The sequence below is a fragment of the Musa acuminata genome, chromosome BXJ1-7 (assembly GCF_036884655.1).
Source record: "Musa acuminata AAA Group cultivar baxijiao chromosome BXJ1-7, Cavendish_Baxijiao_AAA, whole genome shotgun sequence".
Taxonomy (NCBI): domain Eukaryota; kingdom Viridiplantae; phylum Streptophyta; class Magnoliopsida; order Zingiberales; family Musaceae; genus Musa; species Musa acuminata.
Genome location: NC_088333.1, coordinates 43,753,669 through 43,773,948, shown reverse-complemented (window position 1 = coordinate 43,773,948; position 20,280 = coordinate 43,753,669). Strand labels below are relative to the sequence as shown.

At 38.3% G+C, this 20,280-nt stretch overlaps 2 protein-coding genes across 6 annotated transcripts; both read left to right on the top strand.

The window, feature by feature from the left end:
* Positions 1-721: 721 nt before the first annotated feature.
* On the top strand, positions 722-11,268 carry LOC135679639 (helicase sen1-like). Of its 4 annotated transcripts, none has more exons than XM_065193618.1 (8): positions 722-823; positions 2,619-4,116; positions 5,079-5,267; positions 6,988-7,083; positions 7,262-7,427; positions 8,034-8,169; positions 8,256-10,022; positions 10,113-11,268. In XM_065193618.1, exons 2-8 carry the CDS (start codon positions 2,733-2,735, stop codon positions 10,524-10,526), a joined length of 4,152 nt encoding a protein of 1,383 aa, XP_065049690.1. In that variant the 5' UTR covers positions 722-823; positions 2,619-2,732; the 3' UTR covers positions 10,527-11,268. The 4 variants fall into 4 exon arrangements, with proteins under 4 accessions (XP_065049690.1, XP_065049691.1, XP_065049689.1 ...); XM_065193619.1 differs by having other exon boundaries at positions 5,076-5,267; positions 8,037-8,169; XM_065193617.1 differs by having other exon boundaries at positions 5,076-5,267.
* A 3,766-nt stretch (positions 11,269-15,034) lies between these two features.
* LOC135679638 (sucrose-phosphatase 1-like) lies at positions 15,035-20,270 on the top strand. 2 transcript variants are annotated; one of them, XM_065193615.1, is made up of 9 exons: positions 15,035-15,225; positions 16,123-16,187; positions 16,274-16,573; positions 16,705-16,806; positions 16,929-17,123; positions 17,223-17,510; positions 17,691-17,877; positions 19,778-19,824; positions 19,911-20,270. In XM_065193615.1, exons 2-9 carry the CDS (start codon positions 16,128-16,130, stop codon positions 20,001-20,003), a joined length of 1,272 nt encoding a protein of 423 aa, XP_065049687.1. In that variant the 5' UTR covers positions 15,035-15,225; positions 16,123-16,127; the 3' UTR covers positions 20,004-20,270. The 2 variants fall into 2 exon arrangements, with proteins under 2 accessions (XP_065049687.1, XP_065049688.1); XM_065193616.1 differs by having other exon boundaries at positions 19,903-20,270.
* The last annotated feature ends 10 nt before the right edge of the window (positions 20,271-20,280 follow it).

Genomic DNA, 20,280 nt, shown 5'->3' with positions numbered 1-20,280 from the left:
CCAACCTCAATTTTTCTTGTGAAATTATAACCACGAATCGTGATTAACCCGAATTTTTATTTTAAATTCTGATTGACATCGATCGAATCAAGTTCTTTTGATTGATTACTGTATTGGTTCGATCGAATCGGCCATTTAGTTTTGGTAGCGAGTAACCAAAACGTTAAGAGAGAGAACGAGGACTAGATTCACTAAATCGCCCTGGAAATTTGATTCGGGATTATATGCTCTCTCTCAAAGATGGCAATGTTCCCAAAACACATTCTATCTAAATGGTGCAATCCCGAATTATGTTTCGATCCCAATTATGTTGGATCCGAGTCGAGCCTAAATGCATATTGATCGAGTGCGAAATGACGTGATCGCCCACCTTATTTATCCGTGGCGTCCCTTCGGCTGATCTCGGCAGCGCGACGAACATGGCATCCTGCGATCTCGGTCAAATGCCTTCCCAACCCCAACCGCGACCGGATTTCCTCGGATCTACTCCCCGCCCCCTCTCTCATAGGGGGGTGGCACCGTCGAAAAATAGAGTAAGTATAACATTCCTAATCCGGCGTTGCGAAATTCGAATCACAGCCGTCCGACTCAGCGTCACGTGGTAGGGCACGTGTCCCGGAGGCTTGTGTTTGGTGACCGACGAGTCTATAAGTAGCGGCCGATGGCTCCCTCCACTCCTCACCTCTGCATCGCGACCGCGAGGCGATCATTCCCCCCCTCCCCCCCCCACCCCTCTCTCTCTCTCTCTCTCTCTCTCTTGGAAGCACTCGCAAGCGGCTGCCCTTTCTCCCGGCCCCCTTTGCTCCCCCGCGCGCGTTTCTGGGTGAGATCTCGCCTCCTTGGTTCCTTCCTCGTGCTTTTGATCGCTGCAAGATGCCCTAGGACAGCCGGTTGCCCGTGCCTGCGAAACCCTAGTTATCGCCCGAGCTAGGACTGTTCTCGCGGCCGGCTGCGAATTTACCGAGGATTCCGGGTGGAAATTTGTCCTTTTCTGGTGGATTGACTACCAGGGTTGGTGGAGCACGTGTTCTGATCTATGTGATCGGCACTATGAACTTGTGATCTCATAATTTAACAAGTAGGGCAAAATGGGTGCCCCCTCAGTGGGGGTTGATCCGATTATCATCTTCGAGAGGTCAATGATGGTTTTTTAGTGGACAATTGATTCCATTGAGCAACCATTTTTGTTTAGCTCAAGTATATGTGGTACCGAGTAGTTGTTCTGACGATTGATCCTTTGTTGATTAGGGTTAGTAATAGTAAATTAGCCTAACATTGCAAAAAAAAGGATTGTTAGATCTATGATTTTCTTTGATATGTAAAGCAATAGCCCCTAATGATCATGAACTGTTTGATCACTTTCTTATTCCTCTGTTTTTCAGCTGTCGTGATATACTTGAAAATTGCAACGCTTTACCGTTTAACACTCTGCATGTATGTTTAGGTACAATAAATATTGTCGTACACAAGATTTGTGCTATGATGTTGTTACATATCACTTACGATGTTGTATTATGACTTCTATTTTCGTGATTTTAACAGTTTGATGGAAGTATAGTGTTGTTTACACCATGAACAAAATGTCAGACTTGTTTTTCACTATTGGTAAGTTATGTAGGTTAGTTCTGTAGGGTCTAAATGGTCTTATTTTGGTTGCGAGTTGACTTACCTATGCACAATGAACATATGATGATCAATAAAACAGTGAGGTAATATGTCATTATGTGTGATATGTCAAGTGTACATGAGGAGAATGCCATATTACTGGCTTTATGCGTGGGTTATATACAAAATTTTCTTGGTTTATAGACACAATAATGTTAAAGGTTGATCTTATGAATCCTGCAATAATGGAGCATCCAATAAATACATGTTTATGAATACAATTTCCTTCTGTAATTGGTCATTTATTGAGAATTTTAGTGCTGGAACTTGTTTCATGAAAACATTTAGAAGGTAATTTGCTTTTAGATCTTGATAATCACAAGTCAGCAACCTGATTATACAAGACCAACTGTAGAGGATTTCAACCTATGAATGTGGACTAGAATGTGAATGTCAAGTCACATTCATCTCATTGATGATTTCTAATTGTATCTACTCCTTCTGGAGAAGCCTGCCTACAAACGTATAATTCTGTTTGTCCAAATGAATACCTTAATCTATTTAGCAATCGGTGATACCCACTGATATAGGGTCATGTCAGGTTTGATTCTCTTCTTTTTTGATATGCTTGTTTTATATTAATGACTGTCAACTTTCATTCACATTTCACAATGCAGAGAATTATGTAATGTTTACTCTACATGCAACTTTGAATATCTGAACATGCATTCTATTGAAGTTGTGATAATCTGGATACTAGCATTTGGACATTTTCTTTCAGTCCAGGAAACTATCATGATCACTATTTTGACATTTTCAGCTAAACGAGCTAAATTTGCTTTTGTAGTACGTATGTAGACCACATCATTGGATATAGATAGACAATAATTTGAAATAACTAGGAATTTAGATTTTTTTCCCTTTCATCTCTGAAATGACAGCTGGCAATTTTCTTTGTTACTTCAGTTCAATGTTGTGGCCTCTTCAATACTTATTCTAAACTTGATTTGCAGAAAATTTGCTCAGGAGGTACGCTTTCCAAAAAAAATTAAAAAATGAAGAAGGTTCAGGAATGATGCTCTATATATAACGCAGATCGAATTACCTTTTATGTGTATACACATGAAATGGGGTGTCATCAAAGGCCATTTTTTGATCTTAATGAGCTACCGGTGGAAGAGGAAGATGAGAATGATGATCCTCTCATCTATCAGTCCCAAAAATCTCTTCCAGATGCCAATTTAAACAGCTCAAATCTGCTTTCACCATCAGAAGGATGTCAAGGAATGCTGAATAACCATACATTCTCACATGCATCAACAGGTTCAGGTTTTCAACCTTTTGTTAGAAAAAATGACTTGCAGAAATCGAAAGTGCTTAAGCTATCTGGTAGTGAATCAAATGCCAACCAAACTTTGACTTCTATAGCTGCAAGTTTTGAGGATGATAATAAAAACAGCAAGCTAGTGTCATCAGGTAGTCAGGATGTCCAAACGGTTGAAAGAGAAGATGGCGAATGGTCTGATATGGATGGCAACATAGATCAAAGTGTAGGCATTACAAGCAGTTTACACGAGTCCCTTGGTGCTGAATTTGCAGAGAAGCAGATTGTGGATGAAGAAAGTGAGCCTGATTTTGTTAAAGCTGATGAGAATAGTCAGAATGATTCTAATAGCTTTGTTGGAACTAGCGATAATGAAGTTGGTGAATCTTTAAAAAACCTGCAAGATAATGGCTCTATGGTGTTCGAGACCCACAGAAATACAGATTTTGACTCAAAGGTAGAGGTACCTGCTGATTGTGTGGAGGAATCTTCAGTTGCAAAAGTAAAAGAAGTTAGAGGAGTTGAAGCCAGTCATGCTCTGAGATTTGCAAATAATCCTGTGAAAAGGCCTAAACTTGATGAGCACAAGGAGGCAATGCTAGGGAAGAAAAGAGCCAGACAAACTGTCTTTATAAATGTGGAGGATGCTAAGCGAGCGAGTACTGTGAAAACAACAACACCTAGAAGGCAAACTTCTTTTCCGGCACCTATTGTTACACGTCCCTCTAAGGATTCATTTCGTGCTAACAATTCTGTTGTTGACCGGAGTCTTGAAAGACAGAATCAGCCAATAACCAAAGACCAGAATCAATCTGATATCCTGGGCATTGAGGGTAGTTCACTCATGGAAATTGACCAAAAAAATGAATTAAATGGGGATGTAGTCTCAGGAGGTCTAGTTCGCTCTAAGAAGCTAAACCACAATGATTGCTCTTCGGAAATATATGCACCACCAGGTCCAAGGCAAGGTCCATGGAAGCAATCTGTGGACAACAGACTGTTAAAAAATTCTGCAGTGTCATCTAGGAAGCCTCCTGTCTCTGGGCAAGGTAACACAGATCAAAAATTGGGAACAAAGAGGAATTCTTCTTCCAAGAGGCAGATTTCGACAAACCCACAGTACCAAGATACATCAGTAGAACGCCTATTGAGGGAGGTGACAAATGAGAAGTTTTGGCATCATCCAGGTTTGGCACGTGCTTTGCTTCTTCTCATTGCTCAGTCCCAAGAGACATCTTGCTTTTGTCCTTTGATCTTAGTTGTACTCCAGATTAATGACACTGAAATATGAGATGTTTTATGTTAGTTTTATTGGAAGAAAAGTGGAGGAAGGTCAGGTTTCTCTCAGGTTCCTTAGGACTCTATTTGCAGGATTTTTGGATGCTAGAATTGGTGTGAACACCTATACTTCTTTCTTTTTTACCAAGATAACAACTGAGGCATCAGTGAGAACTGAACCTTAGGGTTGACTACTTGATGCCTGGTGGTTGTAACTTTCATCGTAGCTTATTTTGCAGTCATTTGTGGGAATAAGAGAAAATTTGTGATAGTGCGCACTAAGGATGTTAAGTACATTTATTAGGTGAACTGGATTTCTAGCATTAAGTTGTTAGTGATAAGTACCGTGAACACAATGCATTTGATAACCATGTGGAGATGTTATTTTTAATGGAATTTACTTGGACTTCAATTTGTTAGGCTTGAGTTATTGAGATTATTAAGTTCTATTGGATCTAAACTTAGAACTTTTTTGTGTTTGCTATGAATTTTAGTTTACTTTTCTTTCATGTACATGGAAAACTTCTTGATTTGTAATGCTCTTCCTGTGATTTGTTGGTGATAGTGATACTACGGATGTACTTATCAAAATTATTTTGTTACAAAGTACATAGAATCTTTTTCTCCAGTTGTATTACTGCTTATGTTGACTGGTCATCCTAGATGTATATTTGTTAGGATCACATATGTAGGATTTTTGTCAAGAATGTTTTGGCCTTTGTTATTGACTATAACCTTATAGTGACTCGTCTTATAATAGTTTATGTGAATTAGTTTTATTGTTTTATTTGAATGCTCTTGATTTAACTAGTGATATTACCCTACTTGTAGCTCATAGTGTTGAATATAACAAATATCTGGTTTTTAGCAGAGGAGACGGAGCTGCAGCGTGTGCCTGGGCATTTTGAGTCTGTTGAAGAGTATGTGAGAGTCCTTGAGCCTTTGCTTTTTGAGGAATGCCGAGCGCAATTGTACAGCACCTATGAGGAGCTTCAGGAGACTATAACAAGGGATGCACATATAATGGTCCGTGTAAAAAATGTTGAAAGACGAGAAAGAGGTGAGCACATTGCAGTCATAGATTATCCCTTTCTGACATATCATCATGAAGTTGTTTACTTTCATCTTCTATCTTCATTGGCAGACCTAGTATTGATCAAGTCAATACGGGCACAAATCTAACTATAATGTTGTACATGATGCTTTACATTGTGAGTTTACATAAGCAAAATTTTGTGTTTTTAATCCTTAATGAATATAAGCTGTTCATTGGTCTTTAGTCTATTATTTCTAAGTAGTCATTATATCTCTTCATGTAGTCTAGTCACAATGTTCTTAATTTTTTGATTTCCTTGGTAGTGTTCTGTCCTTTTGCCTCTATGCTTTATATGTTTGTCTTTATCAAGGATTGCTGTACCACTCAAAATGGTATGTACTAGTCCGGGTGTGAATCGATACGTGGACCACCCCGTTTCCGGTGGTCTGAATTAAAATAACAAAAAAAATCAAAAAGTGGTGGGTCTTAGTCCATGTCAGTGTTAAAAAAAAGGCAGATTAGGGCTCTTCTTGTGTACGAAGCCGTGGCATTGCCTCTTCGCTGTTGTGGTGCTGCATCGGCGCTACCTCTTTGCTGCTTTGCCACTGCGATACTGCAGCAGCATTGCCGCTTTGATGCTGTGATGTTACAACTTCCGTTCGACACTGTTGCTACTGTTGTTGCTTCCCAGGTGTCGCTGCACTTCTCCTTTTCTTTTTCTTCTTTTTCTTCCTTCTTCCTGTCTTCTTCTTCCTCATTTGTTCCTCCACCGGACCTTCCTCTTCAACCTCTTTTTCTTCCTCGTCAAAACAGTAGTATGCATCAGCATATCGTACGTCGATACACCGATATGGGGCAGCACATGTCGTGTCATCGGTAGGTCAGAACATTGGCTCGGACCGGTAAGTCAAACCTTGGTCCTGATCTTTTAGCCTTAATTTTATTCAACAACATATAGATAGGTGATTGATAATGGTACCATCAATTAAGTAGACTAAAATGGTGAAACTCAATATTTTAGTAGTGAATTTAGCCTCTAGAAGAGTGTTAGGAAGTGTACCTGATTGTTTAATGTCTACAATAATTGTGTTGCCGATTTGACACAAATTGGAATCTTGATTCTCTGGTCATTTGATATGAGCTTAACTGAGGAATGGAATGCATGTTGCATAAGGTGATGCTAAATATATTTCCATCCTTCACCATAGAAGGTCAATGGCTCCTCAAAAGGTCAAAGTGGACATTGGAGGTCTTTTATGTTAGACTAAGAAATGTTATATGAAGGCTTCTAGTGACAACCTAAGGCATAGTTATTTTGTTTAAATTAAGCATTGACTTTCTGTAGGGTACAGAACTTGCTTAGAAGATAATATGCCTGTTTTATGCAGGTCAAGCTAGCCAGTGATCTGTGAAAGTATATGTTCTGCAAAGGAACAATACTTGCTGCTACAGTGGCTGGCTGAGTAGTTTTTCTTCCTTCAAGAGAGTATTGACTGGTACAAGTTAATGCTTAAATGTTCATTAACTTTTCTTCTTAATTCTTGCTGGGTGGGACTTTAGTTTATTTAGATTGTGCATCATTTACACTGTATTCACACTGATTGTTATTTTTTTTTTCAATGTGCAACTAATAAGTTATTTGCTCAGTTATGTGCACGCTGATTACTCCTGAATTAGCATAATATGGTTGCTGCATGCTCGTCTGAATGTCCTGTTAATGTCGTTTCATATTGTTAAAATTCAGGGTGGTATGATGCCATAGTTCTTCCAGTTCATGATTGCAAATGGAATTTTAAGGAAGGTGATGTTGCAGTTTTGGCATACCCAAGGGCTGGTGCAGGTATGACTTTGTCCTTTAACTCTTTTATGCTGGTTATAACATGATATTATGCATGAGCTTGTATATGCTTTATCATTTACTAGGATTTGAGTTCTGAAAAATGTGATATACTCTGATATTTTTTGTTATGACATGTTTTTATATGTCTCACACTAATGCCTTGTCCTTCTGGAAGCAGCCAGATCTAGTAGGAGAAATAGTTTTGCTGCAAACGAAGATGATATTGAACATGAGGTTAATGGACGTGTTGTGGGTACGGTTAGACGTCATATCCCCATTGACACACGTGACCCCCTTGGAGCAATTCTTCATTTCTTTGTTGGGGATTTGTATGATTCTAGTAGGTAATATCCACCTTTGTGTTTTTAATTTTTACTTTTTCAATGAATACATAAGGGCTACCAGGAATTCTAGATTGGTTTTTTTACTAGTTAAGATTGCACTTGTAAAACAGTCAATTAGCAAAGATAATGCATTCACTCAATGGAATACAAATTTTCATCAGGTGACTTTTTTCTTACATGGAAATATAACATAAGTTAAACTCACATAGATTTATTATATGCTAAACTTGTTGGTGACATCTAGTGAGCTATACATGCCTAGACATCTAGTGAGCTAAACTCACATGGTGAGGTTAAATGGCTGATACCATTGTTGATGTATTCACCATATGTGCCTCAATAATATATGAATATATCTCATCCCTTTCCTGTTAAACGGCATATAGACATCTGTAGACATCTGTATGTGTCCGTGTGTAAATCTGGTTTGTTCTTCTGCGTTGAGTTTGATACGATATTTTGGCCTTGGGTAGTGTTTGCTGCTAACATTACAGAGGTTATATTTACTTTTAGATATGCCTGCAACTGTGTTTCAATATGTTGACAGACATTGACAGGATGACACTGCAAAACAATATTCTAACAGCAATAATATTTTGACCTCAGCAGCAGGATGAATGATGATCATATCCTTAGGAAGCTTCAACCCAAGAGTACTTGGTATCTATCTGTCCTTGGATCCCTTGCAACTACTCAGCGTGAATACATTGCACTGCATGCATTTCGCCGTCTTAATTTGCAGGTGACGTACCACACCTATCTTATGGCATAAAGTTCTTCAATTTACATTTCCATTTCCACTCATGCTGATGAAATCTACTTATATAGATGCAAGCTGCAATATTGAAGCCTAGTCCAGAACATTTCCCTAAGTATGAAGAGCAGACTCCTGCTATGCCTGATTGTTTTACTCAAAATTTTGTTGATCATCTGCATAGGACGTTTAATGGTCCACAGCTGGCTGCAATTCAGTGGGCTGCTATGCACACTGCTGCAGGTACAAACAGTGGAGCAACAAAGCGGCAAGATCCTTGGCCTTTTACGCTTGTTCAAGGCCCACCAGGCACTGGGAAAACACATACTGTTTGGGGAATGCTTAATGTCATTCATCTCGTCCAGTATCAGCATTACTACACTGCACTTCTCAAGAAACTTGCTCCAGAAAGTTATAAGCAAACAATTGAGAGCAATTCTGAGAGTGTTATTTCAGGATCAATAGATGAAGTCTTGCAGAATATGGACCAAAGTCTCTTACGCACTCTGCCAAAACTTTGTCCTAAACCAAGAATGCTTGTGTGTGCTCCTTCAAATGCTGCCACAGATGAGTTGGTAGCACGTGTTCTCGATCGTGGTTTCATTGATGGAGAAATGAAGGTCTATCGGCCTGATGTTGCTCGTGTTGGAGTAGATTCACAAACCAGGGCTGCACAGGCAGTTTCTGTTGAGCGAAGAACTGAACAGCTTTTGCTGAAGAGCCGTGAAGAAGTAGCTGGCTGGTTGCATCAGTTCAAAGTTCGTGAATCTGCTCTTGCGCAGGAAATACTTTCTCTGCAGCGAGATCTTAGTGTTGCAGCTGCTGCAAGTCGGTCACAAGGATCTGTTGGTGTGGATCCTGATGTCCTGGCTGCCCGTGACCAGAATCGTGATGTGCTACTTCAGAAGCTTGCTGCAGCTATAGAGAACAGAGACAAAGTTTTGGTTGAGTTGTCACGCCTCGCTATTTTAGAAAGTAAATTTCGTGCTGGAAGTAACTTTAATTTGGAAGATGCTCGGGCCAGCCTTGAAGCAAGTTTTGCCAATGAAGCTGAAATTGTTTTCACAACAGTGTCAAGCAGTGGCCGCAAGATATTCTCTCGCCTTACTCATGGATTTGATATGGTGGTTATTGATGAGGCTGCACAGGCCAGTGAGGTTGCAGTCCTTCCGCCACTCTCACTTGGTGCAGCAAGATGTGTTTTGGTCGGTGATCCGCAGCAACTTCCTGCAACTGTTATAAGTAAAGCTGCTGGAACTTTGCTTTATAGCAGAAGCCTTTTTGAGAGATTTCAACAGGCAGGATGCCCAACTCTGCTATTGTCTGTACAGTACAGGATGCATCCTCAGATCCGTGATTTCCCATCACGATACTTCTATCAAGGACGCTTGACAGACAGTGAGAGCATTGCCAATTTAGCTGATGAAGTTTACTATAAAGATCCTTTATTGCGGCCTTATGTCTTTTATGATATCATGCACGGACGGGAATCCCATAGGGGTGGATCTGTCTCCTACCAGAATGTTCATGAAGCACAATTTTCATTGCGGTTGTATGAACATCTTCAGAAGTTTGTGAAAGCAAGTAGTGGAAAAAAGGTCTCTGTTGGGATAATTACGCCATATAAACTTCAGTTGAAGTGTCTTCAACGAGAATTTGAGGAGGTTTTGAACTCAGAGGAGGGGAAGGATATCTATATCAACACTATCGATGCATTTCAGGGTCAAGAGCGTGATGTAATAATTATGTCATGTGTCCGGGCCTCAAACCATGGGGTAGGATTTGTTGCTGATATTCGACGCATGAATGTTGCTCTTACTCGTGCTAGGAGGGCGCTTTGGGTAACCTTTTTTACTCTCATACTATATTTGATACATCATGTTATCTTTGGAAACTTGTTGACTAATGTTGTATGATCAATTTGATTATAGGTGGTTGGCAATGCCAATGCTCTCATTCAGTCAGAGGACTGGGCTGCTCTGATTGCTGATGCTAAATCAAGAGAATGCTTTGTTGACATGGAAAACATCCCCAAGGAATTCTTGGTACTGAAGGGGTCCGCTGCATCTCCTGCAAAGGGTTCCTCGAACAACATGAGGAATTCAAGAACTGGTGGGCAAAGACAACGACATTTGGATATGCTCGCTGGACCCAAGTCTGGAGCACAGTCTGAAGATGAAGACAAGTCAAGCTCTTTTCTGCCAAGAAATGGTGGCTATAGGAATTTAAAATTCAACGCGATATCTTTGGATCTGGGGCATTCAAATGAAAGGTCTCGAGATGGTTCTCATTATGGCGTTACGAGGAGGCAAAATACTTCTGTTGCTTCACGAAAGGAGATATAATGTGGAGTTGAGACCTCCAGGCAGCTATCTGGTTCCTCAAGTAGAAACATCTGACCGGGCTATATCTGGGATCTCAGACACTCAAAACAGATTCATTTGAACTGGCAGGACAAGGAGCTTTCTCTGTAGGTTGTACATGTTCCTTCCTTTTTTTTGTCTCTTGCAGGAAAGCCCCTTTGTAATGCTGATATGCCTGGTCAGACGGATGGAAGTGGTAGAAACATGTGCTAATCTAATCACAAAGGTAAGCGAAGGGATTTATTTTTTGGAGATAGATCGAGGAGGCTGAGTATAGGTTGTCTGCATGGTTGGAAGTTGGAAAGAAGCATGCGTCATGAGCCTAAGAGATCTAAAACTGCATCCGTCATGTAAAGAGTTTGTACCTCGATGCTAAATATGAAGCGTCAATATACATCACCTGTCAAGCAAGAATCATGTGCCTTCTGGTAGTTGAAGTGGGGCTCCAACAAGAAGAATCTGGAGGTTATGTGAATGAGAGTTGGCATACCATTGTTGGTGCAGGCTTAAGGTAAGGGTGCAGGACCGTGGGCATAAGTCCTTGAAAACTTTATAACATGGGCAGCTCGCAGCACGAATGGGTTTAAATTTGCAGCAGAATTTAAACTTCATTATCACTGTGCAGTAGAATATGCTTTATATACTGGCCATGTTCTGTGTCCAAGTGTATTGTACAAAAGCAACTGACGTCAAATTTGTAGGGGAAACACGATATTATGTGAAGGGTGAACTTTGACTGGGAGTTGGCTTCTTCAGGGAACAAGCCAGCGTTTTTTTTTTTGTACTTGGAACACAGGCTATCTTTAGGCCACCCTTCTTTTGTATCTTACAAGTAAGATTGAATAGAAATTTTATTCTTTCATTGCTAAAACTTTTTTTTTTTTTTGTTACGTCTGATATAACATCAACAATTGCTCTGTATGCGTACGTATCCATATGTTTAATACCTCACTCTCGTCGCTCAAATTGCTATAGAACAGGTTTAGCTCTGGTTCTCTGCTGTCTGTCATGATGATCAGTCTAGTGTCTCTTATGGGGAACATTGAGGCCTTTGATCTTCAACGGATCCTCGTCTGACCCTTGGAAACCTGATGCGATTTTGAACGTATAAACTGCTTCAGATAGATGGGCTACTGAAAGGGAACAACAACGAGTTGTAGGGCTCATCTTCAGATAGATGATGCATACCACAGCAGTTCGTGCTGATCATGATCTAACGGTCGGGAATGATCGAAACCTCCCGCGCGGCTGTCCGTCCCGGGGGGCAGCGGCGCACCGCATTCTCCCTATCCTCCACCATCATCACCACCTCCCAAATCTAATGCACTAAGATTAAACGATCCCTGTGCATCGACAACGCCAATCAACGGTTCGTTACCAATTTCAACCCCAACGATCTCGCTTTTCCTCGATGTAATGGTTCCATTCAGCCGTCTATAGAGCATCGAGTGCTGCTCGTGTTTGCAAACTTCGCACCCGCGAAGAAGTCTCAAAGGGGTTTTCCTTCTCTGTGAGTTAGTTCTCTCTTCCTCCTTGTGGTCTTGAGAAGTGATGATTTCACACCTTTTGTATATTTTTGATAAAAAGATTGCATCTTTCTTGCGTTTAAAGTTCGATCAGTTAAAGCTTTAAAATTATATCTAGGAAGCTTTTAAGATTTTTATCTTTTAGATAAATTGATTAGATAGAATATTAGTCGATTTAAGATTTTTATCTTTTAGATAAGTTGATTATATAGAGTTTTAATTGATTAAAATAAGAGATCTAATAAAATTTTCTTGTTTTAAGCTATTATGCTACATCTATAAATATAAATGGTAGTAGATGTGTAGATCATCCAAAGTCTCAAGTATTCAAGCTATTTTTCTTTTTGAAAAATTAAATATAGTTTTTTTTTTACTTTTGCCTCGGTTTCTTCTTCTTCTTCTACTTGACTAGATGGGTTAGTAGTACATTATTATTACTATTTCAAAAAGGATTGCACTTCGCATATGATCCTCCCTTTCTTCACACACGATCCATGCTTCTTTTCGTGCATCTCTTGAGGTTCTCTGTATTTTAATATTTCTTATGGTAATATTTGGGTTTTCATGGATTTTCTGGCACTCCCTAATGCTCTTTGGTTATTGAAGTTGTCCTATTCTCAGAAAAGCTTGAATTTTTATGTGATCCACAAAAGTTGTTTGAAGCATTTCACCATAAAATGTTACTAAGAACAGATTTTCGAATTGGATACTGTGAATTTCTAAGCTGATTTAATTTTGTATAAACAGTATGCAAAGGTCTACAAGATAGTTTCTGCTGATTATATACTTCTATTTTGAACTATCTTCTTTCTCCCCAAAGGTTTCTTATGGAACTGAAAGCCAAATGTCGTGATATATTTGAACTCAGAACACTAGAATGAACAAGCTTTAGACTTTAGCTCTTTTTGAGGATTGTTAGTAGTTGCGATATGCCCTTGTCACATTGTCAAGAAAATAATTTGGGATTTGTGCATTTTTAGCCAACAGAAGAAGCCCTTAAAGGGTCACTTTTTTTGGCTAGTTCGTAATTGTGTCTTTTTTACTGAATCTTTCATCTTAGTTTCTCTATTATCTTTGTTCTTATTGTATTACAACATATCAGAGCTGCTAGACACAAGTTCTTATTGTATTGCAACTTCATATGATCTTATAATTATAAATACTCATTTACAAAAAGATTAATATTTGATTACTTATAAATTAATCGTAACTATAGTCAAATAGAGTTTTTTTCTCACTATAAAGATAAATAAAGTTATTTGTAAGAATTGTAAAGTTATACTTGGCATGAGTCAACATAAGTTGATGGTATTAGATATTTATTGTAAAAAATAAAAAAAAAGATAGTAAAAAAATTTACTTAGACTAGATGATGAAATTTTAAAGATAATAATGTAAATACTTTTACGAATGTGATGAAAAGAGAGATGACTATGAATTTAGATGCAGATGATATTAATATTATTTGGATTATGATGACTAATAAGATTTGGAACTTAACAAAGGAGATTGGTGTAACTAAATCTAAGTTTTTCTAATCAATGGCGTTGTAGTCCATTCATTTCCTTCTTCTCTTGTATCTATGCTTCATTTTGAATCTGAGAGTGGGGCAAAGGTAGGAGACGAGGCGTACATGTAGTTTCTCCTCACAACTTTGACTGCATGCAGTTGCACAGAGAATTGGCAAGGGAGGAGCCTGTGTGGAAATCACTTGTGCTGCTGAAAATGGAAAGTCTAGTGATAAGCCACTGCTGCCCCTACCTAAGAAGGCCAAGAAGATCCTAGTTGCCGGAAGTCATGCTGATAACCGGGGTTAGCGATGTGGTGGGTGGACAATCGAGTGGCAAGGTGGTAGTGGAAATATCACTGGTGGTATGTCTAAACACCTCTTTCTCCTCTCATTTCATGGATGCCATAGATAGATATTGCTTCTTGGACATTAATTAGGATTCTTGTACTCCTTCATCTTCCTGATTCATCCTCTGGAAACAGCAAGTTCTGCAATCTTTGCTAGCTAAGATCCTTATAAAAGTTTCTTTATGCACTTGATTGTTGTCTATTGTGTTAAAATCTTCATTATGGTACCTCATATTTGACTGCCCCCTCAACATCAGTTGTGCAGGTTTTATGATCATGTTCTTACATCATTCTTTACCTACAAGTTGTGTTTCAAGTGCCTGCAGCTCAAACAGCGAGCTACAGATTTAAAAGCCACTAGTACATACATTCAACAACACTGTGAGCAAAGAGTTCATACTAGAGAAGAGAGTTTAGTGAATCCTAGCATATGATCTGAAGCACAACTAAAAGCTAATCTTCCTCTCTACAGGTACCACAATCCTGGATGCCATCAGATCCACAGTTGACCCAGCAACCGATGTCATCTTCTCTAAGAAGCCTGACGCTGACTTCATGAAAAGCAATGGCTTCTCTCACGCCATCGTCGTCGTTTGGGGAACCATTCCTGAACCGGGCCCCAGCACAATCAAAGACGGTCTGCGGTGGTCATCATCTCCGGCAGGGCCGTCGACATGTAGAATTTGAGCTCCAGCGAAGACCTCAGCATTGCTGGCTGATGCTTGAAGCAACATTTCTACTATATATTTACAGCAAAGATTTAGTTTGAAGTAATGAAGCCAAATTCACCTCCAATATCAGCAACGTTGCATCGGTTTTACTGTATATATTGACCCACATTTGACTTAATTATTGGATATACGAAGCAAATATATGAAGAATCTTCATATATATATATATATATATATATATATATATATATATATATATATATATATATATATATATATATATATATATATATATATATATATATATATATATATATATATATATATATATAGAGAGAGAGAGAGAGAGAGAGAGAATGTAGAAGGGGTATAAATGTCAAATTATTTTTGGTATAAAAGAATATTCTATAACGAATAACTTCTGTGCTCTCTGCTCTCTCTCTCTCTCTCTCTCATTGTTGGTCGCTCCATAGCTTCATATTGCCGCAGGGGATTTAATTCCCGTCGCTTCTTTCCTTTCCCCTTCGTTCTCCAGTACGATATCCCCAAAATTTCTCTTCACGATTTCCCTTCGTCTTCCTCTCACGGAATAAGGCAATTGATACGACAGATTGCTGCTTTCTGCTGGTAACCGTTCCCAATGCCCTCTTCCTTACAATCTGCTGGCTCCCCTTTTTCGATCTAGTCTTTTCCCTTTGTTTACCTTTTTATGTATTAACCTTCATTTGTTCCCTTTGCTTGTGTTCCTTTTGAATTATTCTTAGATTTTTTTATTTTTTGGTTGGGCGTTGAGAATGCCATTTTTTGATCCGATTGATATTCTTTTCGGTCTGGCAAGTTTAAAGGAGACATCGTGACATGAGGCATGATGGGAAAATTTGACATATAGCTCTTGATTTCGATGTTTGAACTAAAGGCATGCTGTTTCGATGTTTGCCACCTATTTGCCAATGAGTTTTGTTTAATGGGGGGGTGTTCTGCTTAACGAAATTGCCTTGCATTTTTTGCTGCTTGAGGGATTAGATATACTTCTGTGGTTGCGAATTCTGCTTGCAGTTGTATTTTGATCCCTTTTGTTCATTTCCACGAGGATGGAAATTGAATAGGTACCTGGTTAATATTTTGTATATGTGGCTATCAAGTTCTACTGGATGATAGACTAAATGAGTATCTATGCCATTTTTACGGCTTTTATCTAGCTTGAAATGGATTTTCCAGTGAAAATAGGATTTTCATGCATGTTTACATTTTTTTTTTGTTCTGCAGATGGATTCTATTCATTCGACATTCCATGAATGCTAATTTACTGTTTGTTTCTAGCTTTTGTATGGCATAAAAACCTTCAAGATGTTAACCACAATTTAGAATGCTTCATTGTTCAGCTACTAACACCTTATGAATTTGGCCTTTTCTCTTCTTGCACATATTTTATTTTATTAAAGCAAGACTACATAAATTATAATTAACATTTCACAGCTAGATGCCTAGCCGTTCCATTTGAATTAGCATATCCTTTTACTTCAGGTCAAATGGATCGTCTTGATGGCCACGCCCATCTCATGATTGTCTCTGATCTTGATTATACAATGGTGAGGTTCCTTCAGTTTTCTCTAGGTAGGAGTTCCTCTGCTTTATTGTTTTTATATGTTGTGATGTCAGTTGTCATACACTGCAGGTTGATCATGATGACCAGGAGAATCTTTCGCTGCTTAGATTCAATGCATTATGGGAATCAGACTATCGTCACAATTCATTGGTGGTTTTCTCAACTGGGAGATCACCTATGATGTACAAGCAGCTCAGAAAAGAAAAACCTTTATTGACTCCAGATATAACAATTATGTCTGTGGGTACAGAGATAACCTATGGTGAGTCCATGGTACCCGATGATGGTTGGGAGCAGTATTTGAATCATAAGTGGGATAGAGATGTTGTCCTCGAGGAAACAGCTAAGTTTCCTCAACTATCATTTCAAGTAATCTGATGTTCATCAGCTCTTTGGTCCTTCCTTATAACTTTTTAGCAAGTAACCATTATAAAATTTGGGAAAAAGCTTTCGTGTAAGATTTGTGTATGAGCTCAAATGTTTCCTTGATATGGATGCAGTCATCAACAGAGCAGAGACCACATAAGGTTAGCTTTTTCATACAGAAGGGTTATGCAGAGGAAGTGATGAAATCCCTTTCTGAACTCTTGGTAAATCGTGGGGTGAGAACACTTGAGGCTGAATAATTATATAATACTCTTCTTGCCTAGGAGATATTTGACATAAATCATTTGACGAATTGACTAATTTGTAAATTTCTGTTGGTTCTCCTGTTTGTGGTCAGTTAGATGTGAAAATTATTTATAGTGGTGGCATATGTCTTGATATATTGCCCCTGGGTGCTGGAAAAGGAGAAGCACTTGCATATTTGCACAAGAAGTTTAAGGCAGATGGAAAGCTACCAACCAATACTCTTGTTTGTGGTGACTCTGGAAATGATACCGAGTTGTTCAGTGTCCCAGACGTTTATGGTGTGGTGGTATGTAGCCTGAGATTTCTGTCTGCTCTCTTTTTTTGATGATGGTAATAAATACTTTTCTGCAAAGGTTTATATCATTTGCTGCCTGGCTCTTTTCAGGTAAGCAATGCCCATGAGGAACTACTGAAGTGGTATGCACAGAATTCTAAAGATAACCCTAAGATCATTCATGCGACTGAAAGGTGTGCTGCTGGTATTATTCAGGCTATAGGGCATTTTGGGATAGGCCCTAATATATCCCCCAGGGATGTCGTAAACTCTGGTTTCAAGATCAAGAGTTTCAACCCTGGACATGAAATTGTCATGTTTTACTTGCTGTATGAGAGATGGCGTCGAGCTGAAGTTGAAAACTCTGATTTGACCAGACACAATATGATAAGTATCACTGTACGTTAGGGACTAGTTTGCTATTTACAATTTTAGATGGCTTTTATTTCTGTTCATAAAAATAGAAATTAATTGGAATGTTTCTTAATGCTTTTCAAACATCGTTAAATATAAAGAATATACTTTTAATTGATGTTGTCACTAGTTGCCAACTTTTGTCTTCCCAACTTATGATCACAGCATCCAAGCGGAATACTTGTTCATCCCTCTGGAGTTGAGCATTCAATTCTAGAGTGCATAGACACACTTGTGCCATGTTATGGTGATAAACGTGGAAAGCAGTTCAGAGTGTGGGTGGATAGAGTTTCTTCTTCTCAGATCAGTTCAGATTCCTGGCTTGTCAAATTTGATAAGTGGGAATTGTCTGGTAAGATCTTCTACCTTTAGTTTTCATCCATTGCCAAGTTCTTATAATATATTAGTTTTTAAGTCACATCACATGCTTTGTATAGAATATTTTATAATGGCAACAACCATAAAAGAAACACAAGACTCCCTGAAGACATATCTGAGTGAACTAGAGTCTATATATGTAAGCATGAAGGCTGGAGCTTTTAAGTGTCATCTCATTGGATCAATTAATAAAGAAAGAACAAGAGGTTTGACTAGCATGATTTCTTTAATCAGATAATAGTTTCTGAAGTCTTCTTTTACCTTTTTTTTTTAACTATTTGTTATTTTCCTAGTATCTGTATTCTTTCTCGGGGTGATAGAGATAGGATCAAAGTTTTATACTTTTCTCTATTTGCTTGTACTATTCAGATCCTATAGAGGATTTTGCAGTGAATTATAATATATATAATTGTTTAAACATCGTCTTCCACAGTCCATGTAAATAATTTAATGTTTGACATTGTTTGAGAATACTGGACTGCTCATTTTATAATTTGTTTTTTCCAACCTGTATCATGCAAATATAAGCATTCCTTTTGTATGATGTAAAATCAGAGTACGTGAAGTCATAAACCTTTTATAGCATTTACTTCCTGTCTGACATGTCATAGTCTAATCTTTAATGCTTCTTTGATGTTAAGGTTTCCTAAATGCCCGAATCTGAAGCTTGAGCTAAATGCTCCACTAGATCAATTCCAGATTATGTCATGAGATAGTTTTGCTTTTTTGAACCAAAATATCATTTGAATCATGCCAAATTTTAGATTCACTGTGACTTTTATTTTCTGATTTTAGTAAATATTTTGTTTCTCAACCTCTATATGATTTATTCGTAAACTTTACAATCAGAACATGGCATTAATAATATAATCTTTCCTATTGCTCTCATGTATTATTGTATTTCTGTAGCTTTTCGGATTTTGTTCAATTTGGTGTTTTTTTTGAGACTATCCGTAAGTTGATTTTAGTAACTCTTGTGAACCATAAGCCTTGTTAGATTCAGTAGGTCTGTTATTTCTCTCATCTTAATAATAATTTTTTGTTTCAGTTGGGTTGAGTTTTTTCTTTTTTATACTCCACTTCAGTGCATGTTCTTCTTTGATTTAAGTTATGGCAATTATATGATCTTGCACAAGAAAACAAAAATATATGTTTTTGTTGCTTATAAAAATATAAGTGACATTTGGCCTAGTGGTTCCAGCACAAATTGCTCATGATGACCATAGTGAGGAGTCATCTTCTACAGACACAGGGACACTTATCTGTGATACTTAGTGGTCTTTATATTCCGGATGATAATTTTCTAAATGGAAAGTGGTGATTTGTTGATGCTGCTAGAGTAGAAAAAACATTCTCCAACCTTGGCAACATCTTATATATTGCTTTTTTTTTTTCTTTTTCTCTTCTCCCACTAGTAAGCAATCATTCATCAAGTCCTAGTATGAACATTGCAGAGTACATTTAGATATTAGGTTATTTAACGAAACTTGATCCCTCACATTTGTCAAGGCTAAACATCTAGATCATTGTTCAACAACCCAAAATATTTTGTTCTAATAAGTTGCTCCAGGTTATTCAAGAATGGGTGTTTAAGCTGCCGATTTGGACTAGGAAGAATATATGTGTAAAACTTGGTATGAGATACTTCCAGACATGTAGCAAAGATACATGATGGGGAGGAAGTGCTCATTAGTACTCATTTTCTCTAGATTTTCCCCTTAACACCAATTATTCTGGTTCTGGACCCAATGTCACAGGATAAGTGACATACAAAATCCACAAGGCATTATGACTGCTCTTGGAGTTAATCCTCTCATTTATTCTTTAGATACTCCTTTAACCAATACTGGTCCTGATGTTGAGTGGTATTGCAGACGAAGGGCGGCATTGTTGCCTGACAACGGTTTTGCTGAACTCTAAGGTAACAGACTGCGACAATTCTCTTTCTCGTAAAACTTGGTCTTGCATCTGATGTGCCGAGGGCAACTGATCAACATAGTTTTGCAGCCTGAGACTCCAAAAGGATTTGCTTTGGTGAATGTTCATCAGACTTGGCTGGATGGCTATGCTGCAGGAGATCATACAACATGGATCTTCTAAGGTCCAGTTTGGGTATTTATCAAAAGAGGGATTCTTTTGTCATTTCATGGATGTAAACGCCTTGTCGCAAGGGAATTGATTCCTATGGATCCATTCCAATTAATCAATCATCAGTATAGAGCGAAATCTAGTGATTGAAGTTTGTGCTTGATATGTAGTCAGTGTTGGGGGGTCTATGATACTACGAAGTCGACAATACAAGATTATAATTTTATGTTTACTGAAGGAAAAAATAAATGTAACAAGCATGACTTCGTTTTTTCTTTAGTTCTCTTTT